Source organism: Berghia stephanieae, chromosome 15 (assembly GCF_034508935.2).
Source record: "Berghia stephanieae isolate SIO BIC M18660-M18661 chromosome 15, UCSD_Bste_1.3, whole genome shotgun sequence".
Classification (NCBI taxonomy): Eukaryota; Metazoa; Mollusca; class Gastropoda; order Nudibranchia; family Aeolidiidae; genus Berghia; species Berghia stephanieae.
Window position 1 is genome coordinate 17,642,771 of NC_088374.1, and position 12,500 is coordinate 17,655,270.

The window sequence follows — 12,500 nt, forward strand, 5'->3', positions numbered from 1 at the left end:
TGGCGAAGAAGCTCATAACATTGCCATCCGGAAATATAACGGACCAACACACAAAACTGTGTGTAACCATGAACGTTTATAGTTGGGTTAATACAGTTCAGTGAGCATTACTCATAAACGCGGATGGCAAAAAACAATAACAAAGACCTGTGTGACGTCATCTTCGAACTATCTATAGGCATATCGATCATATTATGGGCTATTATATTATACATATATCTTAGTAGTGACGTGTACTCATATACAGGCCTGAAAACAAATTGGGTTATCGGACCTAACAAAAAGGTGAAAATGGGTGGATGGGAAAAGTACAGATGATGATGAACGTTTCGCAAACAACGTTCCTTTTGTTTATTACTTTGCTGACGAAGGTATTTTACCCGAAACGTTCATTTTCTGTTCTGTTCCCATCCTTTTCTATTTTCACATTTGTATTAGTATTTTCACGATCCCAGCGGTTGGGGTGAGAAGGGGGGGGGGGTGTGCCTGAAGCCTGGGATCGTGGAAATACTAATAAAAAGGTGAAAAATGGAAAAGGGTTTGGATGGGAACAGAACAGCAGATAATGGACGTCTCAAAGGACAAGGAGATGCAAGTGATCTCCACATGGTCCTGTCGTCTGCAATTCTTGCGGCCACCTGGAGAGATAGACCTCTCTGCTTTAGGTCTATCTCAATGGAACGTCTTCATGTCTCATTGGGGTGGCCTCGCTTCCTCTTTCATTTGGGGTGTTAGTCTCAGAGCCTTCCCTGTCTCAAAGGACGAGGTAATGCAAGTGATCTCCACCTTGGCCTGTCAGCTACAATTCTTGAGACCACCTCGAAAACACAGACCTCTCTGCTTCACGTCCCTCTCCATGGTACGTCTCCAGTCTCCAGGTCTCCTTGGGGCGGCCTCGCTAGCTTCGTCTTTCATAATAAGGTGTCGTCAACATCCGTAGCAGACCCTTCCTTGTCTAAAAGGACGAGGTAATGCAAGTAATCTCCATCTGGTCCTGTCATCTGCAGTTCTTGGAGCCACCTGGAGACACATACCTCTCTGCTTTAGGTCTATCTCAATGGAACGTCTTCATGTCTCATTGGGGTGGCCTCGCTTCCTCTTTCATTGGGGTGTCGTCAACATCCGTAGCAGACCCTTCCTGGTCTCAAAGGACGAGGGAATGCAAGTGATCTCCACAGGGTCTTGTCATCTGCAGTTCTTGGAGCCACCTGGAGACACATACCTCTCTGCTTTACGTCCCTCTCCATGGTACGTCTCCAGTCTCCATCGCAGAGCCTTCATTGTCCCAAAGGACGAGGTGATGCAAGGGATCTCCACCTGGTCTTGTCAGCTACAATTTTTGAGACCACCTCGAAAACACATACCTCTCTGCTTTACGTCCCTCTCCATGGTACGTCTTCAGTCTCCAGGTCTTCTTGGGGTGGCCTCGCTAGCTTCGTCTTTCATTGGGGTGTCGTCAACATCCGTAGCAGACCCTTCCTGGTCTCAAAAGACGAGGGGATGCAAGGGATCTCCACCTGGTCTTGTCAGCTACAATTCTCGGGGCCACCTCGAAAGCACATACCTCTCTGCTTTACGTCCCTCTCCATGGTACGTCTCCAGTCTCCAGGTCTCCTTGGGGTGGCCTCGCTTCCTCTTTGATTGCAGTGTCGCGTACATCCATCGCAAAGCCTTCCCTCCTTGTCAATGTTTATTCAGGTCTGCGATAAAACTCAAAATGAGAGCTTTTCATTAAATGTGGGTCGATCGATTTCATCGATCAATATTTGAAGGACGATTTTTCTGGCCAAAATTTTAAATACGTGTTTTGTTGTTGTTGTTTCTTTTTTGTTTTGTTTTTGTTTTTATGAGTAAAACATCATCTATCTATATATCCCTATCTATCTATCTATCATATAGATATTTATATATATGTATAAATATATATATATATATAAGATAGATAGATAGATAGATAGATAGAAGATATATATATATTATATATATATATATATATATATATATATATATATATATATATATATACATATATTATATATATATCCATCTTTCTATTTATCTATCTTATATATATATATATATATATATATAGATATTTATATATATGTATAAATATATATATATATATATCCATCTATCCATCAATCCATCTATCTACCCGTCCATCTATCTATCTTTCTATTTATCTATCTATCTATCTATCTATCTAATTATCTATCTATCTATCTATCTATCTATCTATCCATTTATATATATATCTATCTATCTATCTATCTATCTATCTATCTATCTATCTATCTATCTATCTTTCTATCCTATATATAGATAGATATATAGAAAGATAGAAGATAGATAGATGGATATATATATAATATATATATATATATATATATATATATATATATATATATCCACATATATCAATATATCAATATATATCGCCTACATTATTCAGCGTCACAACTCCAACAACAACAACAGCAAAAGCAACAACTTTTACAACAACAACCACCACAGCAGCAACAACAGTTGGCCAATCCACTGAGTCAGTCTCTTCTCCCTTCCAATAACAATTTGCTATTACAACAACAACAACAACAACAAGGGCAATCTGGTAAGTCATAACAGAACAAAGATTTCCAGTTGTGACCTAACATTACATCATGGGGGTGAATTACTTGATGGTTGCCAAACTGCTTTACTTTTATCTGACCAAGCGTTTCGTGTCCTCTTGAAAGTCACAAGATCAAACATAGTAAATCAGACATTGTATTATTTTACAGGATTAAAAAAATAAATTAACATTTGTTTATATTTTTATCACATCACAATAGGATTCAATAGTCTGATGTCACATCCGCCCAGCAACGAGCAGCTTGGTTCTAGACAAAGAAAATCGTTACTTTTATTCTTCATGCTGGCTAGATTTTTTTCACATAATGTCATGTGTTCAGAATGTGTAAAAGTCAAAACATGATAAGATTTATAATGCTTTTTTTATCCTCTGGATACACTTTTATGCTCGTCAGAGAAATATTTCTTAAAGGCGTCCTCCATTGTTCCGATTGTTTAGAACCAGTTTCTAAGTTACTATGCGTCATTACGAGGGAAGTGACGTCACGACTATTGAAGCCTATTACCGTAATAACTATGCACTGCAAACATTCAATTCCTAGAGTAATAATTGACATCTTCACGACCAAACCACATAACTGCCTCTCTCGGCAAAAATCGTGTCTCAGAACTTACTTATCTTTTGTTTTATACCCGTAAGAAAAGAGAAATGTCCTATACTTGAATCTTAAAAGTTCTTTAACTTGAATCTTAAAATTTCTTTTTACTCGAATCTTAAAATCTCTGAAACTTGAATCTTAAAAATGTTTTAAACATGAATTTTAAGTCTTAACCACCTTAAATCTTAAAATGTCTCAAACTTGAATCTTAAAATGTCATCTTGCGTAATTTGTAGTCTATCATTTTTAAATATATAATTTACCTTTCGCATTGCACGCATCACCACGTATCTTGTAAATGTCACATGATCATGCATTGCACCCATCACCACGTATCTCGTAAATGTCACATGATCATGCATTGCACCCATCACCACGTATCTCGTAAATGTCACATGATCATGCATTGCACCCATCACCACGTATCTCGTAAATGTCACATGATCATGCATTGCACCCATCACCACGTATCTTGTAAATGTCACATGATCGGCATACGACTAGTAGAAAAGGGGAAACCCCATTGTGAGTCTTGATAACACTTTCTATAAATAAACTCTCTTATCACATGACATCTTTCCTCATTATGCACACGTTACACGTTAAACCTATAGGGAATGAGAGTAGCGTCCCTTGATTGGACGTCACCCATAGTCGGTGACGTCACCGGCGGAAAAGTTATTAGAGAGAGAACGGCATGTTGGTTGTGCGCATGCGTCTCTCGTCCTCGCTTCCAGTGAAAGCTGCTTGAGACACTTCAAAACCACATTGACGTTCTCTCTGTAAGGTGACGTCCAATCAAGGGACGCTACTCTTCCGCTAATCTCATTCCCTATAACCTATTTAGCTGATCACGTGATCTTTACGTGATACCACTTAGGACGTAAGTAGCAAAATATTTCTTCTAACCGATGTGTACATATATGCAGGTCTGACAGCCGAACCCGCTTATTAGGCCTAGTTTAACATTGTTATAATGAATAATATTTTTTTTTGGAGATTTCCATTACAACAATGAGCCCATAAGGAATTGGGTTATCAGACCTGCAAATAAGGGCACGTTGCTTTTAACCGATGTGAAATTCTTTACAAGTCCCATAACCCAAATTTTTATGGTCTCATTGTTGTGATGGAAATAGGGAATGAGATTAGCTGAAGAGTAGCGTCCCTTGATTGGACGTCACCCATAGTCTGTGACGTCACTGGCGGAAAAGTCATTAGAGAGAGAACGTCAGGTTGGTTGTGCGCATGCGCCTCTCGTCCTCGCGCACTATCCACTCGAAGTCTCAAAGCGCTTTAGAAGGGGTCCCAGGCCAACAGCAACACTTAACATGTAGGACGAGACAGGACGCCTGTTAGACGATATTACATTCTATTTTTTCTTTGGGGGGCGGGGGGGGGGGGGAGAAAACAACACTGTTAACGGCCAGGTACTCATTTTACACCTGAGTGCAGTGAGAGAATGTGAGTAACGAGCCTTTTCCAATGACTCAACTATACACCGCTCGGAGCGGGTTTCGAACCCAGGACCGTCCGATCCAAAAGTAAGTGTCATGCCACAAGACCACATTGCCACACAACCGAAAAAAAAATAGGTTCCATGACAACAATATTAAAACAGGCCCATAATTATTATTGTTCGGTTATCAGACTTGCAGAAATGTGCACGTCGGTTTTACCACATTTTGATTATTTCCTGTGCCACGCACATGCCTTTAATTAAGACAATTCTTGAATCAATTTCGAATGTCATCACTCGACTCAGGCACGAATGGGATCCTTTATTGAACAGAAAAACATTTATATATAGCTCAATTTGACCCCCCAAAAATGGGGCATATTTACAACCATCTACAGGGAATGAGATTAGCGGAAGAGTAGCGTCCCTTGATTGGACGTCGCCCATAGTCTGTGACACAGACATTGGGTGACGTCCAATCAAGGGACGCTACTCTTCCGCTAATCTCATTCCCTATACTGTTATTATTTATGTACTTCATTGGCATATTCAGCAAGACGTATCTATAGCGCATCGTGAATTATCGAGAATATGCGCTATATAGGTGCTAGTTTTGACATATGTGACCCTTCGTCTCGAAACGGTATTATGTCGGGATGAATTTGACCCCGAAAAGTGACTTTAGAATTAAATTGATAGTAAATACCAATTTTTGAGCTTTTGCATTGTGAAAAATTGTCTTCATTCTCTGACATAACAGATCGAAACAAACCCCAAGTTTCATGTTTTTGTCAATAAATTAAATTTATTTTTGCACCCGAGTCATCCCGACATAATACCGTTTTGAGACGATACTGGGCTAGACAGAGGGGAGTGACATCCTATAGGGAATGAGATTAGCGGAAGAGTAGCGTCCCTAGATTAGACGTCACCTTACAGAGAGAACGTCAAAATGGTTTTGCGCATGCGTCTCTCTCGTCCTCGCTTTCGGTGAAATGTCTCATGCCGCACAACCAACATGACATTCTCTAATAACTTTACCGCTAGTGACTTCCAATCAAGGGACGCCACTCTTCCGCTAATCTCATTCCCTATATGAGATATCAGTCACATATTTTGACGTTTTGTTTTGTCATCTCACGAACGCTGTCAAACCAAAGGCTTCTTAAGTCCAGCGCAGACGGCTACGTCTTCCTTAGTCAGTGCTATGGCACCATTGATAGGGGCGACAACCAATTCTATCTTCACGGGTTTGACTTAATTTTCATGGTTATCTCCCGTAGATCCTCTTAGATTTCCTTTTGCACTCAATAAATTGCACTTATTATTATTATTATTATTATTATTATTATTATTATTATTATTATTATTATTATTATTATTATTATTATTATTATTATTATTATTATTATTATTATTATTATCATTATTATTATTATTTATTATTATTATTATTATTATTATTATTATTATTATTATTATTATTATTATTATTATTGTTATTATTATTATTATTGTTATTATTATTATTATTATTATTATTATTATTATTATTATTATTATCATCATCATTATCATTATGGGAGCACACCCATATATATAAATCACACATAATATATCATGGCAATCACTAAAAATCATTGCACATCATTTTATTATAATAATGCCCTGAGCATGTGAGGTGGTCACTTTCACTTTTCATCTATCTATTGCTTTGACTCCATAAAATTACCAGGTTAAGAGATACTCTTCAACAGTCGTGACGTCACTTCCCTCGTAATAACGCATGGTAACTGGCTCTAAACTATCGGAACAATGAAATATTTCTCCGACGATAATGAAAGCGTATACAGAGGGAGAAAAAACATTATAAATCTGATCATGTTTTGACTTTTACACATTCTGGTCACAAGATATATGAAAAGTTATGTCCAGCATGAAGAATAAAAAGAACCGATTTTCTTTGTGTAGAGCCACGATGGCCGCCGTTGCTGGACGACGTGACGTCAGACTATTGAATCCAATTGGATTCAATAGTCTGATGTCACGCCGCCCGACAACGGCGGCCATCTTTGTTCTAAACAAAGAAAATCATTACTTTTTATTCTTCATGCTGGCTAAAACTTTTCATGTGCCTTGTGATCAGATTGTGTAAAAGTCAAAACATGATCAAATTTATGAGGGGTTTTTCCCTCTGGATACGCTTTTATGCTCGGCGGAGAAATATTTCATACGGGCGTCCGCCATTGTTCCGATAGTTTAGAGCCAGTGTTGCTAAGTTACCATACGTCATAAGGAAGGAAGTGACGTTACGACTATTGAATCCTATTAGGAAGCAGGCACTGGTATAAGATAAAGATCTGAACAAGTGTGTATGAAAGGTGTAGGACAAAGCAAGAAAGAAACTTACAAGACAAAAAAATGCAATTCCAAAAAATCAGTCTACCTCGACCGGGTATGAACCGTAGCCATCGTTAACTTATAGCCTGACACTGACCAAAAAATTACTTCAAAAGACAAGTCGTTGGCCACAAAAGAAAAGAAATCGTGAGTTGTATTAAAATAGTTCAACAATGGAATCACTTGTTTCCTTGAGCTCAACTAACGACAACTCACTAGACGCTGTACAAACCAAAAATCGACGCCCAACTATAAGCCTTAGAGGGTTCTAGTGTCAGGCTATAAGTTAACGATGGCCATTGTCAGGCCATGAGTTAACGATGCATAGTGTCAGGCTATAAGTTAACGATGCATAGTGTCAGGCTATAAGTTAACGATGGCTATTGTCAGGCTATAAGTTAACGATGGCTATTGTCAGGCTATAAGTTAACGATGGATAGTGTCAGGCTATAAGTTAACGATGGCTAGTGTCAGGCTTTAAGTTAACGATGGCTAGTGTCAGGCTATAAGTTAACGATGGCTATTGTCAGGCTATAAGTTAACGATGGCTAGTGTCAGGCTTTAAGTTAACGATGGATAGTGTCAGGCTTTAAGTTAACGATGGATAGTGTCAGGCTTTAAGTTAACGATGGCTAGTGTCAGGCTATAAGTTAACGATGGCAAGTGTCAGGCTATAAGTTAACGATGGCTAGTGTCAGGCTATAAGTTAACGATGGCTAGTGTCAGGCTATAAGTTAACGATGGCTATTGTCAGGCTATAAGTTAACGATGGCTAGTTTCAGGCTATAAGTTAACGATGGCTATTGTCAGGCTATAAGTTAACGATGGCTATTGTCAGGCTATAAGTTAACGATGGCTAGTGTCAGGCTATAAGTTAACGATGGATGCGTTTGACCCCTGTAGAATAAGAGTGATTCTTTGGAATGTTTTTTTTAATTGTATTTTTTTTCTTTCCTTTTTCTGGCACCGTTTTATACTCACTTGTTCAGATACTTAGAATTACCAGGGAAAATTAGAAGGTTGAAAAGTATTGTTGAATGAGACAAAGAAGACAGATATTTTTGTCTTTAAGTCACTAAATAAAAATGACCAATAAAATTGCAGTATGTGGCCAATTTGGCAACTCTGTTCTGGTTTGTTCCAACATAACAACAGACAGAGTAACTGAAATATATTGGATATCAGAAAATTACAATTTTGGTCAAATTGATGTACATACCAACGTGTACACACACGCAGGTCTGACATCCGAACCCGGTTTTGGGCCTAGTTTAACATTGTTGTAATATAATGGAAAGATTTTGCGTCATTTTTTTTTTTGGTTGAGATTTCCATTACAACAATGAGAGTATAAGGAATTGGGTTATCGGACCTGCAAAAAAGTGCACGTCGCCTCTCACATATCTATCTTGCAACCCTCTCTGTTTTACTATGACACTGGGCCAGACAGAGGGGAGTGACATCCTATAGGGAATGAGATTAGCGGAAACGTATCGTCCCTTGATTGGACATCACCTTACAGAGAGAACGTCAAAATGGTTTTGCGCATGCGTTTCTCTCGTCCTCGCTTTCGGTGAAGTGTCTCATGCCGCACAACTAACATGACGTTCTCTCTCTAATAACTTTTCCGCTCGTGACTTCCAATCAAGGGACGCTACTCTTCCGCTATTCTCATTCCCTATATGAGATATCAGTTGTTGTTGTTTTTGTCCCCAGGGAGCACACATATAAATCACACATTTTGCATGCCTATAATATCATTAAATCAATGCACATTTATTTTTGTGTGTGATGGTCTCAGAAATGTATTATGCAGACCTGCCTACAACTACGAAAAATTCGTAGTAATACGAATTTTTAGACTCCAGCTACTCAATAAATCTTGTTGAAATGGAAAAAGTTTAGCTTCTTAGAACCTATATTCAGGACTTTGAAGCATTTTTGGACCATGCAGAGAGCAAATTGTATATTACTTACGCTCTTTAATGTTACTTTTCTTTCTTATTTTTTTCCCTGGGAAACTACACATTTTTAAAACTTCAAGTTGGCAGCTCTGGTATTATAACGGGATGGATCTCATGAACAATATATATATAATATATATATATATATATATATATATATATATATATATATATATATATATATATAAAGTTAAAATTACCAGAATATATCTTAGTCTGATATATGAATCTGAATCTTCCTTCAATGTTCACCTTCACTCATGAATATTTTGACATCAACAATAACATTAAGGTAAAAATTCAGCAGTGATCTAGAAGCTCTGAAAATAAATCTATAGTGGGTGCAGATGTAAGTTCCCGTGGTAATTTGTTCCAATCTGTGATGGTTCTTGGGTAAAATGAGAATTTTCTGAGGTCTTTGGTGGATGTTAGTCAGGGGGGATGAAACTGTCCATGTGGGAAGTCCTGGATGTTCGTGTCGGTGTTTGGAAGTCAGGATTTGAAATCGTCACCAGGTTGTTTGTTATCTTATACATCATGGTCAGGCGTGCTATTCCCTCCGAGTTCGGAGTGACATCCATTCAAGTTGATCAATCATGCTGCTCACACTTGATGTTTTCTCATAATTTCCAGTAACAAAACGAGCGACTCGTGTCTGTACTGCCTCCAGTTTATCAACTGTTTCGTGTGTGTGGATCCCAAACAGTGCATGCGTATCCGATTTGTGGTCGAACTTGTAGCTAATGATTTTAGGCTTGTTGATTTAATCTTTAAATTTCTTCGAAGGAAACCCTGGGTCCTATTTGCTTTTGTTGTGATGTTGTTGATGTGCTCGTCCCATTTTAAGTCTGATTTAAAATTTATTCCTAAATATTTTACTGATGCTATGTGTTCTAAGGTGTGGTTGTGTAGCTTGAAATCGCATGTAATTAAAGATATCTTTCTGGAGATGGAAATGATATTGCATTTCTCTGGATGAAACTTCATGCGGACTCTGTTCCCAAGCCGCCAGTTTCTTGAGGTCGTGATGCAGATGTGCTCCATCTTCTTGTGATTTTATTATCAAGTATGCAACAGTGTCATCTGTAATAAAAAAGACTTTTGATTTAAGAGCATCTGCCAGGTCATTAATATAAAAACGAAAGAGAGAGGGACTAACTACTGTGCACCAGAGGTACACCAGATTTAACTGGGACAGACTTGGATGATTCACAGCCGATGATCACCAATTGGATACGACCTTTCAGGAAGTTGTCAATTCATCTGTTGATTTTGCCTTTCATCCCATGTTGTCGAAGCACACTATGTTGTGGTCAGCTTTGTCAATCAAAGGCTTTGGAGAAGTCCATTACAAGTACATCAGTTTGTTAGCCCATCTCAAGAGACTTTGAAACATTATCAATAAAACTGAGTAAGTGTGTTTTACGTCAGCGCCTGGACCGAAAACCATATTGGAGTTCATAAAAGATATCCTACCTATCTGTGTATGTCATTGCCTGGCTGGCAATGATGTGCTCAATAAGCTTGCTTGAGATATAACTGAGAGACACAGGGCGCAAATTTGAAGGAATCGTTCTCTGTGCTTTTTTATTAATGGGAGCTACATTAGCTGTTCTCCAATCTTGTGGGACCTCACCGGTGTCGATGATCACTGAAAAAATCAAACGGAGGTAGGGTGCTAGTGCTACGCAGTCTGCAAGCTCTTTCAAAACTCTTGCTTGGATGTTGTCTGGTCCACTAGCCTTTGTAGAATCGAAGTTTTGAAGAAGTTTTTGCAATTCCCTCTTCTGTAACATTTACGTTTTCTATCACGGGGTGTTTTTTTATTTACTGATATAACTCTCCTGTCTACAATGCTGTTTCCTGCAATTTTTTTAGGCTCAAAGGTCTATTTTTAGAATAGACAGACTGTGCGATTGGGCATTTAGGGTTGTTGCTTAGTCAAAAGCTGTGGTGAGGAGCTTTCCATTGTCATTGATAGAGGCGATCCCATATTTTTTCTTCATCTCCTCCTCCTCCTCCTTCACTTCCTTCTTCTTCTCCTCCTCCTCCTCTTCTTCTTCTTCTTCTTCTTCTTCTTCTTCTTCTTCTTCTTCTTCTTCTTCTTCTTCTCGATCTTCTTCTTCTTCTTCTTCTTCTTCTTCTTCTTCTTCTTCTTCTTCTTCTTCTTCTTCTTCTTCTTCTTCTTCTTCTTCTTCTTCCAAAACGTCAAAATTATCGGTCTCCGTTAATTGTATTGAATATTCTATTCCATTTGACTTTTATTTATATATTCGAGCTTAAAACCGTAATATTCGCATCAACAAGAACATTCATAGACTTATCTCAAGTTTTGTGTTTACAATATAAAATTCCATTTTTCACAATCTGTACCATCCAGACATAACACCGTTCTGAGACAGTAGATAACATTTTATTATAATTTGCACTCAGCATGCTTCAAATCTTATATAAACTGGAAACCCCTTGTTGATGGGAGCAATACCTCAAATCATTGCACACAGCCATCACCTTTGTATAATGTCTGACAACCGAATCAAACAAGTTGACCATTCAGTTAAATCCTCTCCTTACCAGCCATTTTCAGGATTTTCCCCAAAATTTCACACATAACTAACACAAAATAGATTTTTTATCACTCAGACATAAAAGCAGTAAGTTCTTGCGATACATAATTTCTTTAGCAAAACATACTCAAAAACACACTGTTCTTTAAATTTTAAGATGTACAAGAGAATGTTGAATAAGAAAAATGTTGGTTGTATCGTAACGAATGTGACGATCTTCCATAGTTGGTAAGGAGAGGGTTAACGAGCGTTGTTTGTACCTCGACGTCATGTTTTTAAAAATTTTTTTATGTTACAGTATATACAAATAAATACATATAACAATTTTTTTAATGACAAAATATAAACACCGAATGTTTCGGGCCCAAATCCCTTCTTTAGCCAATATAAAAAACAATAAGAATATTATAGTGGAACTTCAGTATGACAGTGAGGGTGGGACCGACAAAAACCTCTGTTAAAGCGAAGTCCTGTTAAGGCCTATTTTCAATGAGAATAGCCCAAATGGTCTAAATCAAAATATATTTCTCTCTCTCTCTCTCTCTCTCTCTCTCTCTCTCTCTCTCTCTCTGTATATATATATATATATATATATATATATATATATATATATATATATATCCTCCCTCTCTCTCTCTCTCTCTCTCTCTCTCTCTCTCTCTCTCTCTCTCATTTATTTATCTATCTATCTATCTCTCTATCTCTGTCTATCTCTCTTTGTCTGTCTGTCTTCCTCTCCCTCACTTTCAAAGTAACCGGTTTGTGTGTCTGTCTGTGTGTGTGCGTGCGCGTGAGTGTGTGTGTGTGTGTTTGTGTGTATCTGTGTGTTTTGTGCTTAACGCAGTCTGCCTGAAACAGGGCCCATTTTATACTGAAA

The 12,500-nt window shown here is 38.0% G+C and overlaps 1 protein-coding gene across 7 annotated transcripts in view; it reads left to right on the top strand.

Moving 5' to 3' along the window:
* The window catches only part of LOC144960249 (uncharacterized), an 80,118-nt gene that overhangs the window by 42,092 nt on the left and 25,526 nt on the right, over positions 1 to 12,500 (top strand). For 4 of the 7 annotated variants that reach the window (XR_013642813.1, XM_078893269.1, XM_078893267.1 and 1 more), the window contains exons 15-16: positions 2,456 to 2,614; positions 5,853 to 5,942. The exons of 1 other annotated variant lie outside the window; for it this stretch is intronic. Coding sequence is in view for 5 of the 6 variants with exons in the window: in XM_078893269.1 (XP_078749395.1) it covers positions 2,456 to 2,614; positions 5,853 to 5,942 (249 nt within the window). In the remaining variant the exon portion in view is untranslated. The remainder of the gene's footprint in view (positions 1 to 2,455; positions 2,615 to 5,852; positions 5,943 to 12,500) is intronic. 2 more of the 7 variants (XM_078893271.1, XM_078893270.1) reach the window with 1 other exon arrangement.